We start from the raw sequence: 19,792 nt of genomic DNA on the forward strand, positions 1-19,792 counted from the left end.
AATCTCATCAACCATTCACAAAATGCAGAAAAATGCATTTTAATTAGCTTGAATTGCTAAAAGTGGTTAGCCGGCTGAATTTGCAAAGATCCAAGTTTGTAAATTCAACTGGTTTTCCAATGTGGAACTGGTACACGGTTAAGTTGAGTTTTGTGCCATTCTAACTCTTAGGTCAATGATAAAAATAATAGTAGATGTCACGCTCCTTTTAATGTAGTCATATGTACAAAACAAGCCAGACGAAGTCCTGAGCGCATGTACTGTTTAATACAAGACAATATGTTTTGGAAGATGGAAATTTCTGTACTAAAAATATTATTTTTTAATTGTATGAATTTTTCAATTTGTTGAAAAACTCAGATATGGCGTTTGGCTGTAATATATTCCTCAAAATTAACTGTAGCATATGCTTAAAATATATATTTCTATTTGGGTAATGAATCCAAATAGGTTTCACTTTCTGAATTAAATTAACATTTTGCTAATATTCTAAATATGCAGACGCACCTTATTAATTGATTCAAAATGTCTTCTAAACTGAAGAAATTTTGGCTATGGTTTAAGAATGATAAAATTAGACAACAATGAGAAACAAGATGCCGATGAGAAAGCATCTTGCAGTCTGTCTTTCTTTTATTTATTACAATACTAATCTAATTTAAAAAGTGGATATTATGCAACAGTGTAAAGAGATACAATCAAAACAGAGAGTGCTCCTGCACTTCTCAATGCATTTGAGCAAAACAACAACTCCCATACTGGATGACAAAAAAAGCAGGACAGGTCTCTGCGGCAACCACAGTAGTGCTGCTCCTGTGTGTAGAAACCTTAAACGCATCAAACACCAAAGGCCAGACACAAAGGGTCAGAATGAGACGGTGCTAAAGGCGTCGCATGAACAAAACTATTAACGGCTTTCTTCATAATCCCCTAATAGCTTCTAAAAATGAACGACTGCATGAACTGTAACACACTAGAAAACAAGACAGCAGTAGAAAAGGTTTTTGTGGAGAATAATAAAAAGACAGTAGAGCAAAATTAACTTCCATTATTCTTGCTGAATTGTTCAAATCTTTCTTATACAAATTTTTTTTTTTTCCACTTACACCAGATTCTAAGGCACTTTCCTGCTCTACAGGTGGGAGTTTAGTTTGTCACAACCTAATAATTTATAGGCACCCTAAATTTTAAAAAGGCCACCAATAGTTTCACAATAAGCACAATCAAACAAATGTTTCTCTTTTAAGGTACAAACCGAGGAGAAATGACATGGCTGTTGAGTAAAAACGTAGGGGATGTCCAAGCATTTCTGCACCGAGTTGTACATGGAGGGGTTCTTTCTTTGTTCCCTTTAAGTTTTTAATGGAAATTAATTAAATTAATCCTCCTTGTTGAACCAGAAGGATGGATTTCAAGGAACTAAACAGGTAGAACCACATCAGAGTGAATTTAAACGTGCAACTAAGCGGTAATTGATGTATTATGTGCGAGTGACCGGAAATGTAGTCTATCACCATCTCACCTTGTTCGATTCTGCCAGTTTTCATAGAACAAAAGGAAACTTGGTGACACAGTTTCACAGGACGTAATCATGAGAAGTTCATGTTTTTCCTCAAATGGAATGAAAGTTTACCAAAAAAACAAACAAAAAAAAACTAATCTACTCTGAATCAGGAAGAAATGATCCCTAAACAGACACAAACAGTTCAAATAACTCATAACATTTTAAGCCACAAGTCGATAACAAAAATCAACACAATTCATGCTATTTCTTCAACAAACGGCAGGTTAAAAACACTTGAGAAATATTAAGCTTGCTTTTCCCACTCGGGAAATCCAACTGTCAGTAGAAACGTGTCATTTAAATAAACATGTGTTTAAGTGAATTACATTGGTAACAATCTGCTACACAAAGTGTCCCCTTCCAGCAGAGACAGCGTGAACTCTTATGGTTGAAGGGTTCAAGCAGTAACGTGACACGTGGCTGACAAACCAAAACACAGAACAGAACAAACACTTCAGTCAGATATACAGAAATCATGAGCAAAGTTATTGTGAGTCCACGAAGCTGAGCTTCCCCGAGGTACTTCCGTATGGATCCGTGTTTTTGTAGTAAGGCAGAGTTGGTCCAGTTTCTAACAATTTCAACAACAACAACGACGACAACAAAAAAACCACTTCTGCACCCTGTTTTGGAAGGAGTTTTAGAAATGTATAATCTAGGAAATTTTTCAGCTAAGAAATCCTAGACCCATTTCTTCTGTCAGGTTTTAAAGCCCACCGTTGTAGGCATAGTCTGCCTTGTTGTGCATGATCAGTTTGTTGTCCACAAAATAGAAACTGTCTGATTTGGTCTCATATGGGTGCTCCACCATTTGGCGAACTGAAACAGGAGAAAAGACACACAAAGAGAGTCAACGTGGTGATAAGTGTAGGAAGGGCTGTGATCTGCTATTTCTGAAGATGGGACGTAAACTCACTCAGGTCTTCGGGAAGCTGTGGGAACTCGTAAATGTGTTCGCACGTGTTGCGGCTGTTGGGTATACAGAAGCCAAAGTCGAAGTCGAAGTTCTTGAGGAGCCGTCCCTGGAAGTAATGCCTCTCGATCATACGGAAGCTGTTGATGGGTCGGTCCCCCACTGTAAACTCAACGCTGCAGTTGGACAAAGAGAAAGCAGCGATCCGTTTTTAAGCGGTGAGGAATGATGACTGTTTTAGGCCGAGAGTCCAGGCACTTACGTCGCCCCAACAGTGCGCAGTTTTAGGAAGGCGGGTGTGAACTGGTATCTGACGAAACGCCCCGCGCTGGAGTCTGCATCCCCGCTCTCTTCGTCTTTCTCCACATTACCTAAAGCAGAGAATGAATTCACTGGAGGCCATGCAAACATCATTCACATCACAGAGTGGAACTGGTCAGATATACGGGGGAAAAGGACGGAGTTAAATGCAGGGCAACCCTGGGGGAGAACCTGAAAGAGGTCACTTTCAAGTAGCACAACAATCCTGCACACTCAGCCAGAGCTTAATTACATTAAAACATATTAATTTATTAAAATAGGCTGTCGTATAAAAAATGGGCACCTCCAGATGTCCAACCCTGGCAGGTATTAAAAATCTGGTGTTATTGCAGCAAAAGGTGGTTCAACAAAGTATACACACAAATAAATGCCGTCTTTTTGTTATTTGAGGGAATAATAATCTGAAATTATTTCATAACCGATTCACAATTGTGAACTAATCTCTGTCAGCCTGTCACGTAAAATTTAAGGGACAATTCTGGAAAGTGTACACTCGTTCTGTTCTAAGGTTCTACATTTCACCATATAATGGACCAAAAAATAAGAAAATATCAAACCTTATGTGCAAAAACTAAGTACATCCCCGAAAAGAAACAAAAAAACAATAGGGGTCTGTAGTTCGTTGATGGAAAAAAACAAACACTGAAAGACTTTTATGCAACATTTAACAGGGAACACTGCTGTTTTCATGTTTGTTGACCTCATAGAGACACATGTAGATGCAGCTCGCTCTGTATGAAAGCCCCTCAAAACGACTCCATAACCTTTGGTTGTAACTTGCACCTAGCATTTAGGAGTAGCAAGCTGTCCATGGTGGGTAAACTGAATGCACCACTTACCACTGTTTGGAGGTTTGGCTATCTCAAAAAGAACCGTTCCGGTTTCGAGGTCTCTGATTTTGAACCGTGTGAAGTCAACGCTGTAGATATTATCCTCAGGTCTGCACAGGTAGTCTGAAACACCGGAGAACAGCTGAATCAGAACCACAGTTGGGAAATCCCGTTTTGTCCTTAGGAATTAGCTTTAATTTTTTCCTTTCTTGAGAAACCCACAAACAAAATGTTCAATCATGTTTTTACTTTGAATATTGAGGTAGTGGTTAAAGACCTCTGCACCTTCTCCCGCAGGGCAGAGAGACCATGCAACACCTCCAAAGTGCAGCAAGAGAGAAGGAAAGCAACTCGTTGTGTGGTCCGGGAAAAGCCCCCATTTAACAAGAAATGCTGGATTAAAATCCAGTCCAATGAGCACCTGATGACTAATGGAAGGATTTACCGTAACTTGGAGGGTTCTTGCAAAGACTCATGATGTGACAGGGTGATCGCTGCTTCAGGAGGAGATTGGAATAAATCCAAGCAAATCTTTCCCATTTTTGTAGTTCATTTTAACCATGTTTTAAAAGATTTGAAGCAGATGGGCTGTAATTCATATGAGATCCTAAATAGAATTATGCAGGATAGACAACGTAGAGCACAATAAATAAATAAATAAATAAAGGCGTTTTATGGGGTCCCTGGTGAAGATGAGTTTTTAAAAAAAACATTAAAATAAACCACTTCTTCTGGTCACTGAACTCTAAATTGGACAAGGACCCATAATTATCTGGCTTGTCAAAAATAAACTGTAAAATAAACCTAAAGTTGATGTTAGAAAAAGCCATACTTGGGTCAGCAAGTCTTCATAACAACCACCAGACATCAAATGACTGCATATGATGCAGGAACCCCCCCCACCCAAAAAAACCCAAACTTTTTCTGTCTTCCTGTCAAATACTCTGACCACAAAGAAGTTCAGTCTGATGCTGCGGAGACTATTGGAATATTCTCCGCAGCAGAATGGTCTGCTGCGGAGAATATTAACCTTAATACTGGCTAATATTAATCAATATTAATAGTTTCAGCAAAACAAAAAAACTCTTCAAGTGGGTTTGCCGTGAAAGATAAGCACTTCACACACAGTGTTCAGTATGGTGGAGGATCTATGAGGCTGTGGGACTGTTTTGCCAGAGACTCAGATTGGAAAAAAAAAAAAAAGTCCAAACCCCATACTAGCAGTAGTTATAAAACTCCTAATTACTACATTACCTTCTGGCAATTTTAAGCGAATAACAGATTGTGCCCAATACAAATTGTTAATATGTCTACGCTTTCAGAGACGACCAGAGGTTCACTTAACATTAGCAAGTAACAATTAGCACATTTTTTATAAGCCTACTATTATCAAACCTTATAAAGACCACGTTTATTGGGCTCATAGGATACCTTCCGTGACAACCCGCAGACCCAGGACATGGTCCGGGGAGATATCTGTTCCTAAAGCCCGGAGCTCATCCTCTGTGACCGAAGGCCACTTATCCGTGTGGCTGCGCCTCGACTTCAGCTTCCTCAGCATTCCTCCGCCGGCCTTTCTGTCCCGGTTGCTGCTCTCCACCGCTTTGCCTGCGTCCTTCTGCCCCTTCCCGGCTGCCTGTGACGGTTTGTTTCGAGAACTGCTCATATCGCCCACGGAGGCGACAAAAGGAGCAGTTTTGTTGTGTTTCAGGCACTTTACTAACCGAAGCCGTAATTTCAAGATGGCGTAAAGCGTGAGGGAGATGGAAAAGTCGAGGCTGGGATTGGCTGGAAGCGATTGAGGCTGCCATGGTTACCAAAAGGGGTGTGAATGGTTTAATGTTCAGATCGCCCCGCTTGTATTTTGACTCTGTATACTGAGAGTTGAGATAACTAATCATATTCTATATGTTTTGACACAAGTTTAGCGTTCGCTTCTCGTCTGAATATGAGCTCAGACGGTTTTTAGACTCCTGGCCGCCTGTGAACGGTCTCAAAGGCATCCGACATTTCCCAATGATGTCCACATGGTGGCGCTCGCGCGACGGCTTGACGCAAAAGTTTTGTTGACGGAAGTTCCTGCGGAAAAAATAGAAGCAACGATGGTGCGGGTGAAGTCGAGGTAAAACACGTGCTTTTGGTTGCCTTTGTGTGTTTGAGATACGTCTCTGATGTTCTCTGTTTATATCGGCAGGCATTTGTTGTGTGAGATAAATGTATCCGACAGGCGCGACCTGCTGAAGCTGGACGATCGAGCTGTAAAGGGGACCGTGAAGGCAGCGGTGGCCCGCACTCACGGTGACTATGGGGCAGCTCTTTGCAGCATCCGATTCTGCGGTAAGCTGTCAGTGGATCAGTGCATGGAGGGGTCGGACTATTTCCTTGATTTAGACCGCGTACTGCAGTAAAATAGCACTTAACAGTGACCGTTCATTGTAAATGTGAAATCCTCGTCAGTAGGGATTGGTAGATCAGAGCAACGGGATAAAATTGACACAATTGAAATCAGGACTCGTATCTTGCTCTTAACAGGAGCTGTTCAGCTAAAGAGCATCAAAATGAGCAGAGACAAAATAGAGCTCAGGGGCTCTGACCAGCATGTGGTTTTTACTGTGCAACTAAAATCCACGAACTGTTTGAGATCATCTGTTTCTTCACCAGAATCAAAAGTGAAAACAGAATTAATGCAAGTACCTAAACCAATTGAAACGGTTAGACAAGGATACTTGGAAGGCAATGTTTGGTCAGATTATTGAAATTATCCTTTCAATAATCTGACCAAACATTGCCTTCCAAGTATCCTCCAGATCAAAATGGAGCTCACCACAGCATTTATATGCCATAAAATTTAACACTGCAACATGTAGCATTGTATTCTTTAAAGCATTGAACAAACAAGACATACAAAAGGTCAAAAAGTTCAAATCAGCAATAAAAGAAGTCCAACCAATAAACCATTCCATATGGAGGTATAGACAAGAATTGGACTTGTTAAGTATTAAAGAAAACATTAAACTTTGTGTCTGATGAGTTAGGGCACTGTGCACAGGGATCACAGCAAAAGTAAAACCGGTTGACTGGTGAATAGGGCCAGCATCTGGTGGGTAATATTTTTCCAGTATCAGAATGAACTAAATTGTCTTTCAAATTGTGATTTAATGTCATTAAAGGGGATATACAGTTGATATAACTGAAGAATGGCTTTCTTTTAAGGGTGCTAGCGTTTTTTAGCACTAGCACGAATTTTCTGCAATTCTGAAAATGTACAAAACCATCTGCAGATGATTTTAAGTTTCCTTGAGATTTTTTTTAAAGACTTTGCATAACACTTTGACAGTGTGCTTTGCATAAGGAATTTGAACTACACACATCTCTCTCTGCTGTCAGACAAGAGTGAACAAAAGAGGAACAGCTTGTTCATCCAGAAAAGTTGGAACATTTGCTTGCCTAAATGCTTTTTTCGCCTTTGATATATGAAGGCACTCCTGAACTCAAAACATTGCGCGTGTATTGTCACCGGTCTAAATTTGAGATGGTAGTTTAATTTCCTGGTGCTGGAATTTGATTCACTGACACTTTAATCATTTCTCTCTGTCTTTTGTTTGCTTGTTTTTTTCCTTCAGTGAAATATCTGAATGCCCACACTGGAATTGTATTTCTCCGTTTCCCGAAAGACTGTTACAAACTCCTCTGGTCTGCTCTGCCATTCATTACAAGTATTGAATGTCGTGGACGAATAATTCCATGTTTTTTCAACTGTTTGCACGTTGGAGGTGAGGTGTAAAAAAAAAAACAACACAAAATAGCACTGAAATACATTAAAATCTCCATCGACTTTAGAGTGGTTACTTTTCTACAGGAACAATCAGAACATGTCAGAAGTTTTTGATCCGATACAACACCCGGCAGCTCCATCGAATGCTCCCTAAATGTAAAAATGAAGGTAATGAATTAATGAAATTGATCAATTTTTTCTGGAAAATGTTGGTTTGATCCGATGTCTTTCTTTTTTTTTTCAGAGGAAAAAAGACAGATTCAAAAAGCAATTCTAAGCTGCTCTCTAACAGGTGGAGGCGACGAAGCGTTGGAGGATGAGCTTGATAGTGAAGAGGAGGATGGAGAATAAGGAACCAAGAATCTCTCTTTTATTTCGTTTTGTAGGATTTCTCAGTGGCTATGTAAACATCGAACTTTGAATAATTATGCAGACCTAACAGCAGCATGGCTAATATTCTACAATTTCTCTTGAAAGTACGTCAGCATAAAAATATCAGTTTTGTGGCATGTTAAAAATAATATTGTAATCTAATTTGAAGATTGACATTTTTAAGTAATAAAGGTATTTATGTTTTGTCTATGACATTTTTTTTTTCTTTAAAGAAGAGGCTTGTCATAGTATGTAATTATTTGTTTTTTACATTATTTTTTGCACAAACTCACAAAAAACAGCTGTAGATTCAGTGGTGTTTACTGGTAAATACATCAGTAAAAGCAAACGGCTAGATTTTGTTATACCAGTAGAAAACAACATAATATTTATTATTACTGGCTTTTGTTCAGAAGGACAGTACACTTCAGATTTTGGCATTCCTGGACAAAAATGACAAAAGTCTTAACGCGGATTTTACATAGATTTATTATGCCTTTGTACACATTCAGATCTGGGACATGGCTGGTTTCTTTCTAGAACAGCATAATGGCTGGAGATTCCCACTGTGTTTGCATTTACAGTCATTTAAAATAATTGATTTAAATTGTAGATAGATGAAAGAAAAAACAAATCAGTGTGAGTACATGTATTTATTGAGGAGAAACTACCATGACTTCTTTTTAAAATTCTATTTATTTATTTTTTACACAAAATCCCACATGCTGCTGTAATTATTAACGCTACATCTGGTGAACTTGCGTTGTTTTGAATGAATACATATACTGAAATGGGTCACAAGGTAAGTAGTTTGTAGCAGTTCAAGTTGTTTGAACTTTTTTTGTTATTACACAGTAGATTCTGGCTTGTCTGAATGAGCTATTTTCCAATGGAGATTTCCTGATAGGTTAATCAACATCTGCCCTAAAAAGCATATTCTCTTATCCTTAAAATTTTGCATAGGGGTAATTAAGAAACCTGACCATCATGCTAAATTTGTTAAAGCAACAGGAAGACATGCATTAGTGAAACAAGGTCTCCAGATGGTAATCACCTTATAAAAGTAACACTGAAATTTACGAGAGTATTCATTTTACAGGAATATTTATGGTTGCCATTAACATAGTGACAACTGTGGTTGTGCTAAAAACTATTCATTGATTTTTTTATTTTATTTTATTTATTTTTTACCTGTACTGAGTAAACGGACCCTGAATTAGGAGTTTTTAGGGGTTTGATTTAAATTTCCACACTAAAACTGTTCATACATATTTAACCAGTTATAACGGTGGAGGCGGTGTGTACAAATATTAATCAATCAATCAAATCTAATTTTATTTGTATAGCACATTTCAGCAGCAAGGCATTTCAAAGTGCTTTACGTCATATCAAACACAGAAAATGACAGAGAATTACAGTTCCTATGGGGGGCCGGAAGGTTAGGAAGTTTCTAAACCTAACAGGTTTGTAATTTCTACATTTTCTCAAAGACTGGGGGGCTTTCAGATCGTTAGTGGAGTTCTACTACATTTCCCAGAGTTTCTCGGTCTTATCTTTGCTAACTAGGCTGGCAGCGTTACAAGAAACATCCGGGTCTCTCAGGTTCCTGTCTGGCGACCCGTCGCCATTAGTGCACGCTCTTTACTACGGACCTCGTTTTTAGGCTAAAATTCCCAAATTGGGTTGTTTTCCAACTTCTGGAAGACATTTAGCGCCTTGTTAGGGGCACGTTGTTTTCCTTAACGAGCAAAAACCCGACAGTCAGAGGGGGTTTTGGCCCCGTTTGGCGAGCTTTCGTCCTCTCCTCTGCCAGGCTTCACGACTTGAGACGCCATAACCGTGTCTCTTTATTTTTCTCTGGTTTGTTTTATGGTCAAGATGTCGCCGTGATGGGGTCTCCGCGTTTGACAGAAATGAATCAGGGCCTTCGCCGCCTGACCCGCACTCACTGCAACCCGTTATTGCCCCCCGTTCCCCCGTTTAATGCTAGAGAGCTCGGCGGCTCTCTGCCAGAAGCTCGGCCCGAACAGCGCTCACTGCACGGAGACAAACATGGAGAAAAACCCCAGCAGCAGCACCAGCAACAAGGTTCCGCCCCGTTCCAGCTCCACAGGCCCGCCGCCTGGAGACTCTAAGCCCAAAGCAGGTACAAATACACTCAAAAATTCGTCCTTGTGTTTGTAAAGCTGTTGGATATTTGCAGCTAAACCCCATCGCTCCCCGCGGCCTGTTGGGGCCTAGCAGCAGCAGCAGCGGCAGCAGCAGCAGCAGCGCTGCACAGCTTGTTTATCCGGAGCGACTGACGTCGCCATCAAAACATTTGAGCCAGCAGCAGTCAGAGCTGCAGCTGACACAAGCATACAGCTTTTCTACATGTAATATCGTATACCCCGGATTAATATACCACAACTCTCCCACACGTGACAGCTAAAACTCACCAGTTCAACTTATTAATCACTGAAAGTTCATTTTATTTTGAATGGAAGCCAGTATAAATTAACCTTTATTCACGGTGCACTTTACACACCCAAGTGACCTGAAGGGCTGTACAGGTCCATAAAATAAAACATAACCAATAAAACACAAACACCTAGAATAAAACACAAAAAAAGAGAGAGAAAAAAAAAATATTTTTTACCTTATATATTAATATTTATTTATTTTAGTTGAACATTTTTTAACCAATCTTTGCTTCATTAAATGATTAGCGGCTTACAGTTACCTGGGAAAAAAAATCCAAAGTACTGTAGGTCAGCAGCTTCCTTAATTAGCTACATTAAAAATAAATAAAATAAATACATTTGAGCAACAATGACACGACTTTATTTATTTTAGAACAGTGACAGTTCCTGTCGCTCATGCTAAAATATTGATTATTACAGTTAACTTTTTTAAAATGTTGTTTGTTATCCCAGCATTATTGTATTCAATATTAATATGTATTAAGCTACTGCAGCTTAGTTGTAGTAGCTTTCTTTCAGTAAAGCCTCTTTGTTGACACAAAAATAATGATTTTATTTTAATTTTTTCATTTTTATTTACTCACCATTTTGGATCTGTTATTTTAAAGGAACCCAAAACAGAAAGATATTAACTCAGTTCTGTTAAGTGTTTGTCTCAAATCACATTGTCACGACAATGCTCAGCCACATTTTTGTATTTTGGACATTTTGCTGATATTGTGAAGTGGTTATAAATTTTTTTTGTAATTTTCTAGATTGGTAATTTGTTTGCCATTCAGCTCTTTAGAGAGAAACAAGTGTAACTACCTTGTAATAGCTGCAAAATGATCTGCTTTTGTTGGTTGAGTGGTAGGGCTATCTGCTCCTGCAGTCGGAAAATGTTTAAAAAAGAGATTAACTTAATAAGACTGATTGGTGGTGCTCTTTTAATTTCAATGCTAAAACTTGACATTTTTAGCATTGAAAAATTCTTATCGTACATTAAGGAACCAGCTGAGCAGTGTGCAGCAAGAGGTGGGGAAGGAGCAGGTTGACGAGAGCGTCTCAATATTTTATTTTATTTAGTTTTCTTTCGTTTCTGCAGACATTGAGGTCCTCTAAATCGATGATGCCACCAGGAGTCCAAGCAAAAAGCAAAAAGGGAGCTTGAGACATTAAGTCGCCCCAGGGTCAAAATGTACTGCAGCTATGAAAATAACTATGTACATGGCCTCATCTAACCTATTTTTTTATTTCTGTCTCAGAAGGTAAAAATAATGGGGGCTCTAAGCGCTACAACCGGAAGCGAGAGCCCTCCTTTCCCAAAGCTGAAAATTTCCCCGGCCCTCGCCGCACCAATTCACAGAAAAGCAAGAATTTCGACAAGAGACCTCCTCAGAGAGGCGGAGGACGACAGTATGGAGTCACGGGCGGAGGACGACGTGAGGAGGTTCGTGTTCTCCATCCTCATCTTCTCTTTGTTGGGGAGAAAAAAAAGAAGAAAAAAAACGCAGATTCTTTGAGCCTAACTTTCTCATTTGCGCGTCTGCAGGTAGCAGAGACCCGCCGGGCCGAGTTTAGCCCGGCTCAGTTTGCTGGACCCAAAAAAATCAGCCTGAATCACCTGCTAAATTTCACCTTCGAGCCTCGCGGAGGCAATGACGGCGTCGGAGACGGCGGCCACTCCTACTGGGGCCGCAGGAACAAGTGGGGCCACAAGAACAAGCCCTTTAACAAGGAGCTTTTCCTCCAGGCCAAGTAAGCAGACCCTGAAGTAGTCAAGTAGAGTTGAAAATTATTTTAGTTATCGATTAATCACAATTAATCAGATTAAACGTTTCAGCCCTGCAGTCAAGAGGTTAGAACTAGAAAACTAATGTTGAACTTGTGATGTATTTGTGTTTCAGCTGCCAGTTTGTGGTGACTGATGACCAGGACTACAAGGCTCACTTCACTGACCCAGACACTCTGGTCAACTGGGACTGTGTACAGCAAGTGGTAAGTATGGATCCATCCAAGCGTTTTGTTTACATCAAACTCACAATGTCAGCCGCTTATGTCCACAAGAGGTAAAGTGCGTAACGGCGGATATTTTCTGTGCGTCGGCAGCGCATCTACAGCCATGAGATGCCGTCTTGCCCCATCTGCCTCTATCCTCCTGTGGCGGCTCGCATCACACGGTGCGGACACATCTTCTGCTGGCCGTGCATGCTCCACTACTTGTCTCTTAGCGACAAGAGCTGGTCCAAGTGCCCCATCTGCTACGAGGCCGTGCACACCGCTGACCTGAAGAGGTAAATGAGGAGAGAGAAGCTGCAGAAGGGATGCAGTTAATGTTACTTTTGAAACAATTAAGTAGTTGTTAACAGAAGTAGCTTAGCGTGTTCAGACAGTGTCGATATGTAAGCTGTTTTTTTTGTTGTTGTTGTTTGTTGCAGTGTGGTTGCCATGGAAACCAAGCAGTATGTGGTTGGGGATGAAATCACCATGCGTCTGATGCGGAGAGAAAAGGGGGCTCTGGTGGCTATGCCAAGTTCCCAGTGGGTGAAGGTGGAGGAGCCTGTCCGCTTTGGAGGCAAGTGGCTTTTCATAGGGTGTTTTCACTCTTGATAGTCCGGTAAGTTGGGGATCAAAGTTGCAACATTTGTTGCATTTTCAGCTGGTGGGATCTGCTTTCACACTGCTCTGTGTCAAACAAACCAAAACCCTTTGAAAAACTTGTTCATCTCCTCACCTGTGGTGGCGCTGCACCTAGAGCTACTGAAGGAAACGACATAAAAACCTCGTTCGAAAATATAAGTGCAACTTCCTTCATCATTAAATGTAAACAAAACTGGAGTAACATCAGATTTTAGCAGTTGTAGGATTTCTCTTTTGTCTTTGTTAAAAGATCTCAAGACATTTCTCCCGCTCATGCTAGAGCATGGGTTTGTTTTGGCAGCATTTACCCAGAATGCTCTGCGCTGTAGTCCGCCTCCTGCTTTTGGAGCGGTCTCCGGTCCTCCTGGCGATCACATATGCATTTTAACCGCGCAGGAGTTCACTTCAACCAAACCGAGACCAAGGTTTTTATGTTCGCTGTTCTGACCCGCATCAGAGCACGATTACACATCCACTCCTTCCCAGACGAATCGGACTTAATAAATAAATAGTTTAAATTTCCTTCTTAGTGCAGTCTGGACTGAGAGAAACTCTTCTATTATCACTAACTTCATAGCAACACTTGTGATGATTGAACAGGTTGGAATGTTTCTTATTTGTCATCAGAGAATGATGGTAACTTCTTTTTATCTTTTTCTTTGTAGATGCTTCTTTGAGCCAGTATTCCAAGCTGCTGCTGACGTCCCCGTCGCAGGTCCTGAATTTGGTAACCGAGGAGAAGGGAATCCTCCAGGCTCAGCTCAGCCTGGAGGAGGAACCTGAGGGCTGCTTCATCCAGAGCGCCCTCTGCCTTTTGCAGGTAGAACCGTTTTCCTGCCCGTACCGCCAAGGACTTTGTAAAAAGCTGTATCAGGGGTTGCACGAAACAAACAGATGTTGCGTTTCAAGGAGCAGCAACTAAAGGATATAAAATTATAAAAGCACACACGCACATAATTGTTTGAATGTTCTTGATGATAGGAACAAGAGGAAACTCTGCTGAAGCATCAAGTGGCTAATGCAGAAACCCCTGACCTGTCCTCACTGATTCTGAACGATCCTCCTTCCCCTCTGGAGGAGGTGGTGACCACTACCATCAGCGCCAAGGTAACTCTAGAAACGCCTTGTCTTGTGATGGATCAGAATATGTGCCTTGCATTTTAACTTTCTTTTATCTACAGTTCTTAGTCGGGTTGCAAGTTATCGATAAATGAGTTAATCTAAAGTCGGTCTTATCGATCGACTAATGATGAAATGAAACCTGAGTTTTGTCCTGCATCAACAGAAGGGTTACATTTTTCTTAATATGCGTAATTTAAAACAATAATAATTAAATGTTATTTTGTATCAGCTGTATTAAATACTAAAACAATTTTACATTTTCTCACATTATTAAGCTTTTATATTTATAAAATGTAACAAAAAAGGAACTTATTTGGGTGCTGAATAGAAAAATAAAAGATGAAAAGAATAAAACGTGAAACACTTAATTCCCCAACAAGCGAGAGATGTTCATAGAGAAGTACCGTCTGTGGTTCTTCCAGGAATGTTAAAACTTCGCTCCATGAAGTGCACTAATTCATGACAGTCCTCAAAATCACCTGTGCTCATTGATTTTGGGGGTTTTTTCCCGGCAATTTTTCATGCAGAAGTTGAGCTGCTCTGGCTTGCAGCTCGCCTGAATAACGCTTTATTCAGGCGAAACTTCAGGAGCTTATCAAGTTTTTATATTTCTAAACAGAACCGCATAGAGCGCATTTTCCGTCCCAAACCGGACTCTGTTTCTACCGTTTCTCTTTCCCGTTCTGATATGGTTTGCCATCTTTAATCCTGTGTCAACGGCTCCGCTTAAAGATGACCAGCATTGCCCTCTGCTGGATGTCAGCCAGAGGACGTTATTAGTTATTTGATTGGAACTAATTTTAATCTAATTAAACCATTAACTGACAATTAATCACAAGTTGATTAATTGTTTGCATCTGTAAATTCTACATTAAGACTCCATCCCTCATTTCTCTTGCAGCCTGTGCTGCAGTACTCCTCAGCGTTTGACGAAGAGGTGGCAGAGTTCCCAGAGGACACAGCTGCAGAGCTGCCAGGCTGTCCCGACGCCATCCAGGAGAGCGTCCTGGAGGAGCCCCCCGAGGCTGAGCCGGAGCCCCAGCTGGAGGAAGAGAGCCCAGCCAATCAGGCGGAGTCCGCTCGCCCCTCTGCTGCTGTGGTGCACGGACCGTACTACTATTTCTACCAAGGTGTGCAATTCCCTCTCCTGTCCAACAGCATATGTGTAGAGATCATCTTCATCATTTGTTATCATTGTTTTTCAAAATTTTGTAAAAAAAGAAAATCACAAGAAATTAGATTGTGTGTTTTAGAGTTTGGTTTTAACTAATTGCGGGTTTTTTTGGGTTTTTTTCTGTCTCTTCCAGCTGACGACTGCCAGCAGATGTTCCTGCATCCCATCAACGTGCGCTGCCTACTGCGTGAATACGGCAGCTTGGAGGCTTGTCCCGACTCCATCACCGCCACAGTGGTGGAGATAGTAGGACACACAGTCAATGAGGTCAGCAAAACAAAATAATTAAGAAATACTTGTGGAAAATAAGTTGATTTAAAGCTCTTCTTTTCTATTTTTCGAAAAAGTGCATTTACTTTATGTCAACATGTTCGCTTTAGGTCTACAAATAAAACCGTTTCGTTGGTTTATTTCAGGAGATCCGTCGTCGGCATCGCTATCTGGCTCACCTGCCGCTCACCTGCGAATTCAGCATCTGCGAGTTGGCCCTGCAGCCGCCGATCCTGTCCAAAGAAACTCTGGACACTTTTGCTGGTTTGAACACTTCTTTTTTTAAAATTATTATTTACTGTTTTAACAGTCTTCACCCTCGGCTTGTAAGACTTTTTTTTTTACACCAAAGTTATCTGTCAAACTTTTAGATGACTTGGAGAAGAGAAGGCGCCTGAGGCAGAAGAAGGCGAGGGATGAAAAACGCAGGGAGAAGCGCATTGAAATGGAGGAGAACAAGAAGCAGGGGAAATGTAAGGGAAGCCACTTTAAGCCCGTAGAACTCGCTGTGTGATTCCGGGTTGATGTTTCTTTTTGTCCCTTCAGATCCCGAGGTACATATCGGACTGGAGAACCTTCATCATTTCCCAGCATTTGGCTCACCCCCCCACTACAGCAGCCCACCAATCCAACCCGATTTTACTTTAGCTCCTCCATCCCCCCTCAGCACCAGCCCTTCCTCTGGTAAGATTCCCGTTTAGGTTTTATCCTTGTTATAAACGTTATAAAATTTCCTCTAAATTCCCCCTCCTCCTTCTTTTCAGATGGGATTAGATTCCCGAGTCTGAGTGTGTCTTCGCCCACTGTGGGTAGCGTGGAGGACGATTCCCACTGCATGTCCTTTGCACAGGTGTGTGTTCAGCGAACATTTGTAGATCAACCAATGACGACGAAGTAATTAACTCCATGTGTTAATTCTGTGTAGATGCTGAAAGATGGGAAAGCCAGAGCTGATGCTGGGCTCAGGGTCACTCCAAAGAAAGGTGACACAAACCAAAGAATCATTTGTTAACCAATTATTGATGTTTAAAAAAAAAGAGTCATTTTAGCCCTTCAATTTTCCCAGTCAGCCATTTTGATTCAGGTGTGTTGGAGCAGAAGTGTATGAAAAGTTGCAGGACTGGAGTTACAGACCCTCCCTGTGTTTACATTAATATAACCCAGTGCATAACTGTGAAGGTTTTGAACAACTTTGCAGAACCAAGCAAACACTCCAATTCCAGCTGCAGTTAAATTTTATTAAATGAAATTTAAGGCATATCTGTGTCAGTTTTTAGGTTTTCTTTTGTTTCTTTTTTTTTTTTTTTTTTAGAAAAATGTTATCATTTTTCTAAAAAAAACCCTCCAAAAAAAACATAATCATAAAATGATAAAATGTTATAATTTTTCTTCCAATTTGAAATGTTGCACTGCTTTTGATAGTTACTGTATCACATTCAATCCTAATGAAAATACATTTAAGTTTGCGGTTGGAAAAGGCAAAACATGAATCGGTCAAGGAGCTGAATCCATGTTTCGACTAATAGGATTGTTTCCAGCCAACGTTGTGTAATAATTTCACTAATATCTACGAATGGTAGGTCTGGATTTTTGTTGGTGTAACTCATTTTAAATGCATCAAAAGTGGTTCTTAAAAAAAAAAAAAAAAAACTTCCATCAGCTTTAAATAATCATCAAGCCAAAACTTTTTTACTTTAATTTTCTATAATAGATGGTTTGATGAGTTTGAGTTGAAGCACATCGGTGAAAGCAAAACGTCATGAACTTTATATATGTTGTTAGTACATATCCTTTTAAGAGAATTTTTGCGTTTTCTCCCGTGCAGACAAGCTGCTTGCCCCCCCAGCGGCAGACAGCGACGGTGAGAGCGACGGCTCGGATCGCGTTCCCGTGCCCAGCTTCCAGAATTCCTTCAGTCAGGCTTTCGAGAAGGCCCTTCTGCAGCTGGACAGCGGTCCCCCTGCCCCGCCACAGCCTGTGGTAGAACCAGGTCAGCAACCGTGCCATCGCCCGACGATCCGATTGGCTGTCGGTTGACGCGCATTCCCTCATTCTCTCGTAATCTTGTGTTTCAGATGAAAAGGGAGGGAAGAAGAAAAAGAGGAAACAGAAACTTCTCTTCAGCACATCCATGGTTCACACAAAGTAGAAAAAAAAAAAAGTTAATTTGATGATTTTGTTTCTTTGGATCTTCCCGCTGCTTGTGTTTTATTTTCCTCCCCAGACATGTTGGAAATCTAAGCTATGAAAGTAGGACTTACCGAGTAGCCAAAGCTCACATTACTTCAGATCCCGTTGCTTTAGTTGTCTTCCCATCAGTTTCATTTGCAGTTTGTCTTTTTTTTGTCCAACCGGGACCCATCACACTGAAAGCTTTCCGGGTAACCCTGCAGTTCCGATGCAAAGTAAACAAATCTAACAAGTTGCTGTCTTCTAATATTTGTTCGAGCTTTCAGGCTTTTCATATCTTCCAAGTACATAGTTTGACACAGCTTCCAGAGTATTGCACCTAGGGCGTATTACTAATAATAATATAGGCCAGGTCATGCGGAGGTGCTTCATACTAGAGTAGCAGTCAGCCAGCTGCAGGTATGTTGCACCTACACCACATCATCCTGGACGCCTGCCTTCCAAACAGTTTTGGAAAAGATGGAGCTGTTGTATTTTCTAGCTCTATTTGTAGTACAAGAAAGAAAACAGTATTGTTAATTAAAATAATATAAGTTCTGTTCACTCTATAAAGCGTCTCTGCTTGTAGAAGGCTGAAACACGCACTTTGTTTTTCCTTCAGTTTGTCCTGCTTCATTTTCTGATTGGGAATGTTTACCCCAACTTTATCATTATCCCCAGTTGAAATTAGTTTGTGTGTGTCGGAGGTTGTGCGGAGCTGGAGGATTGCTGAGATTTGAACTCGTGCTAAAGGTGAAATGGATTTTTTTTTTTCTTTGAGGGTTCTTCAATTCACCTATATTTTTGAGCAGGTTTATGGGGTAGACAGCATAATTAGTATGTTGTAACAAATAAAGATTTATGCACAATTATAACCGTGTGCTGTAATTTCGGAAATCATATTGATGCAGTACTGCTCTTGTTCCACACGAGGGCAGTGCTGATAACGCCCGCCGTGTAGCAGGCAAAGTTGTCACTGGCCGTTCACCAGTGAGTGGTAAACTGCTGCAAAGTAGTAATTTAACATCCAAGTTATTCTTTGAGACTTCATTTTTTGCATACCATTGATGATGATGATGACTTTTCTGACTATAGTAGATTGTTAATTTGTATCAAGTTAATTATCCAAATGTATGTAAAGTTATTTATTTTCCATTCGTTGGAAACCGGAAGTTAGAAGCTAACACGTCACAACATCTTTCGGATTATTGGATACGTTTTATTCACCTTTCTTTTAAATTGGGTTCTCGGGCAGTCTTACTGTTTTTAATTTTGCATTACTTCGGGTAATGTGTTGAAGTTCGCCATTTTGTGGGGAATTCTAAAATTTTCAGTCTTTTGTATGCCTTTGAAAGAAAGGGGTATCTGTGTCACTAAAGATTTTTTTTTTGCCATTAATTAGCCTATTATTCAAAATACATGTTCTTTTAGAAATACGTTATCGCAAATGATTTGTTTTTTAATTCTGCTCCCTCATGATACTATTAATGTTTTATCGTTTTCCAATTGGTTCAAGATGTTTTCCTCTGTTCTGTAAATCTATCAATTTGAATTTATGTGAAGGTATTTTTTTGTTTGTTTAAAATAAAATAAAAACTCCTTTAACACACACCGACCAAAAAAACAACAACCCTGAAATTAATCACAGTCTCTGCTCTCAGCTTTAGGCTCACAAAAAGTACAATTCCAGTATGTGTACATTAGATGGGTAGTGTTATCTTGGATATTTAATGACTAAAATTGTAATCTTTCTGAAATATAATCTTTCAAGTATAATTTTTGTGTTTCCAAAAGTTAAGGTCAGTGGTGCACCGAATAAAAAACTTACATTTGCTAACCATACCTTTCTGTAAAAACAGCACAACTCACAGCTATGGCTTGTCAGCTGTAGAACATTCTAGTGTTTCAGTTTGTTTTTAATTTTGCTACAAGTTAAGATAAATTATAGCCCTCAAAATAAGCCTCTTCAGTCACCTGGTTGTATGCTGACATCATAAAATGCTTATGTGAACAGAACTTTTTCCAGTACTGCTGTACATTTCTTGTTTGCCCATAGCTTTGCATATTTTTACTCAACTTCCACCTTCATATGTGGTTATTTGAATTCTGCACTCCTGCAGCAAAACCTTTTCAGGAAAATGAAGCAATGAAGAACAGACATGAAAACTGTTTGTTACCCAGGACAGACTGGAATGTATAGA

The 19,792-nt window shown here is 40.2% G+C and overlaps 3 protein-coding genes across 3 annotated transcripts; 2 read left to right on the forward strand and 1 right to left on the reverse strand.

The window, feature by feature from the left end:
• Window positions 1–248: 248 nt before the first annotated feature.
• On the reverse strand, window positions 249–5,429 carry unc119b (unc-119 lipid binding chaperone B). Its single transcript, XM_028033379.1, has 5 exons — window positions 5,060–5,429; window positions 3,638–3,751; window positions 2,740–2,848; window positions 2,481–2,653; window positions 249–2,383 (listed from the first exon to the last, which is right to left on the reverse strand). The coding sequence occupies exons 1-5, from the start codon at window positions 5,292–5,294 to the stop codon at window positions 2,271–2,273; spliced, it is 744 nt and encodes a 247-aa protein (XP_027889180.1). The 5' UTR covers window positions 5,295–5,429; the 3' UTR covers window positions 249–2,270.
• Window positions 5,430–5,481: 52 nt separating this feature from the next.
• pop5 (POP5 homolog, ribonuclease P/MRP subunit) lies at window positions 5,482–7,983 on the forward strand. Its single transcript, XM_028033382.1, has 5 exons — window positions 5,482–5,750; window positions 5,823–5,965; window positions 7,252–7,401; window positions 7,488–7,571; window positions 7,648–7,983. The coding sequence occupies exons 1-5, from the start codon at window positions 5,656–5,658 to the stop codon at window positions 7,752–7,754; spliced, it is 579 nt and encodes a 192-aa protein (XP_027889183.1). The 5' UTR covers window positions 5,482–5,655; the 3' UTR covers window positions 7,755–7,983.
• A 1,375-nt stretch (window positions 7,984–9,358) lies between these two features.
• rnf10 (ring finger protein 10) lies at window positions 9,359–18,466 on the forward strand. The gene is made up of 17 exons (XM_028033363.1): window positions 9,359–9,921; window positions 11,482–11,666; window positions 11,769–11,974; window positions 12,124–12,214; window positions 12,326–12,510; window positions 12,655–12,791; window positions 13,522–13,676; window positions 13,838–13,963; window positions 14,880–15,108; window positions 15,286–15,419; window positions 15,569–15,686; window positions 15,794–15,895; window positions 15,969–16,106; window positions 16,187–16,272; window positions 16,348–16,405; window positions 17,248–17,412; window positions 17,498–18,466. The coding sequence occupies exons 1-17, from the start codon at window positions 9,759–9,761 to the stop codon at window positions 17,569–17,571; spliced, it is 2,352 nt and encodes a 783-aa protein (XP_027889164.1). The 5' UTR covers window positions 9,359–9,758; the 3' UTR covers window positions 17,572–18,466.
• The last annotated feature ends 1,326 nt before the right edge of the window (window positions 18,467–19,792 follow it).

This window comes from Xiphophorus couchianus, chromosome 12 (genome assembly GCF_001444195.1).
Source record: "Xiphophorus couchianus chromosome 12, X_couchianus-1.0, whole genome shotgun sequence".
NCBI classification, from domain to species: Eukaryota; Metazoa; Chordata; class Actinopteri; order Cyprinodontiformes; family Poeciliidae; genus Xiphophorus; species Xiphophorus couchianus.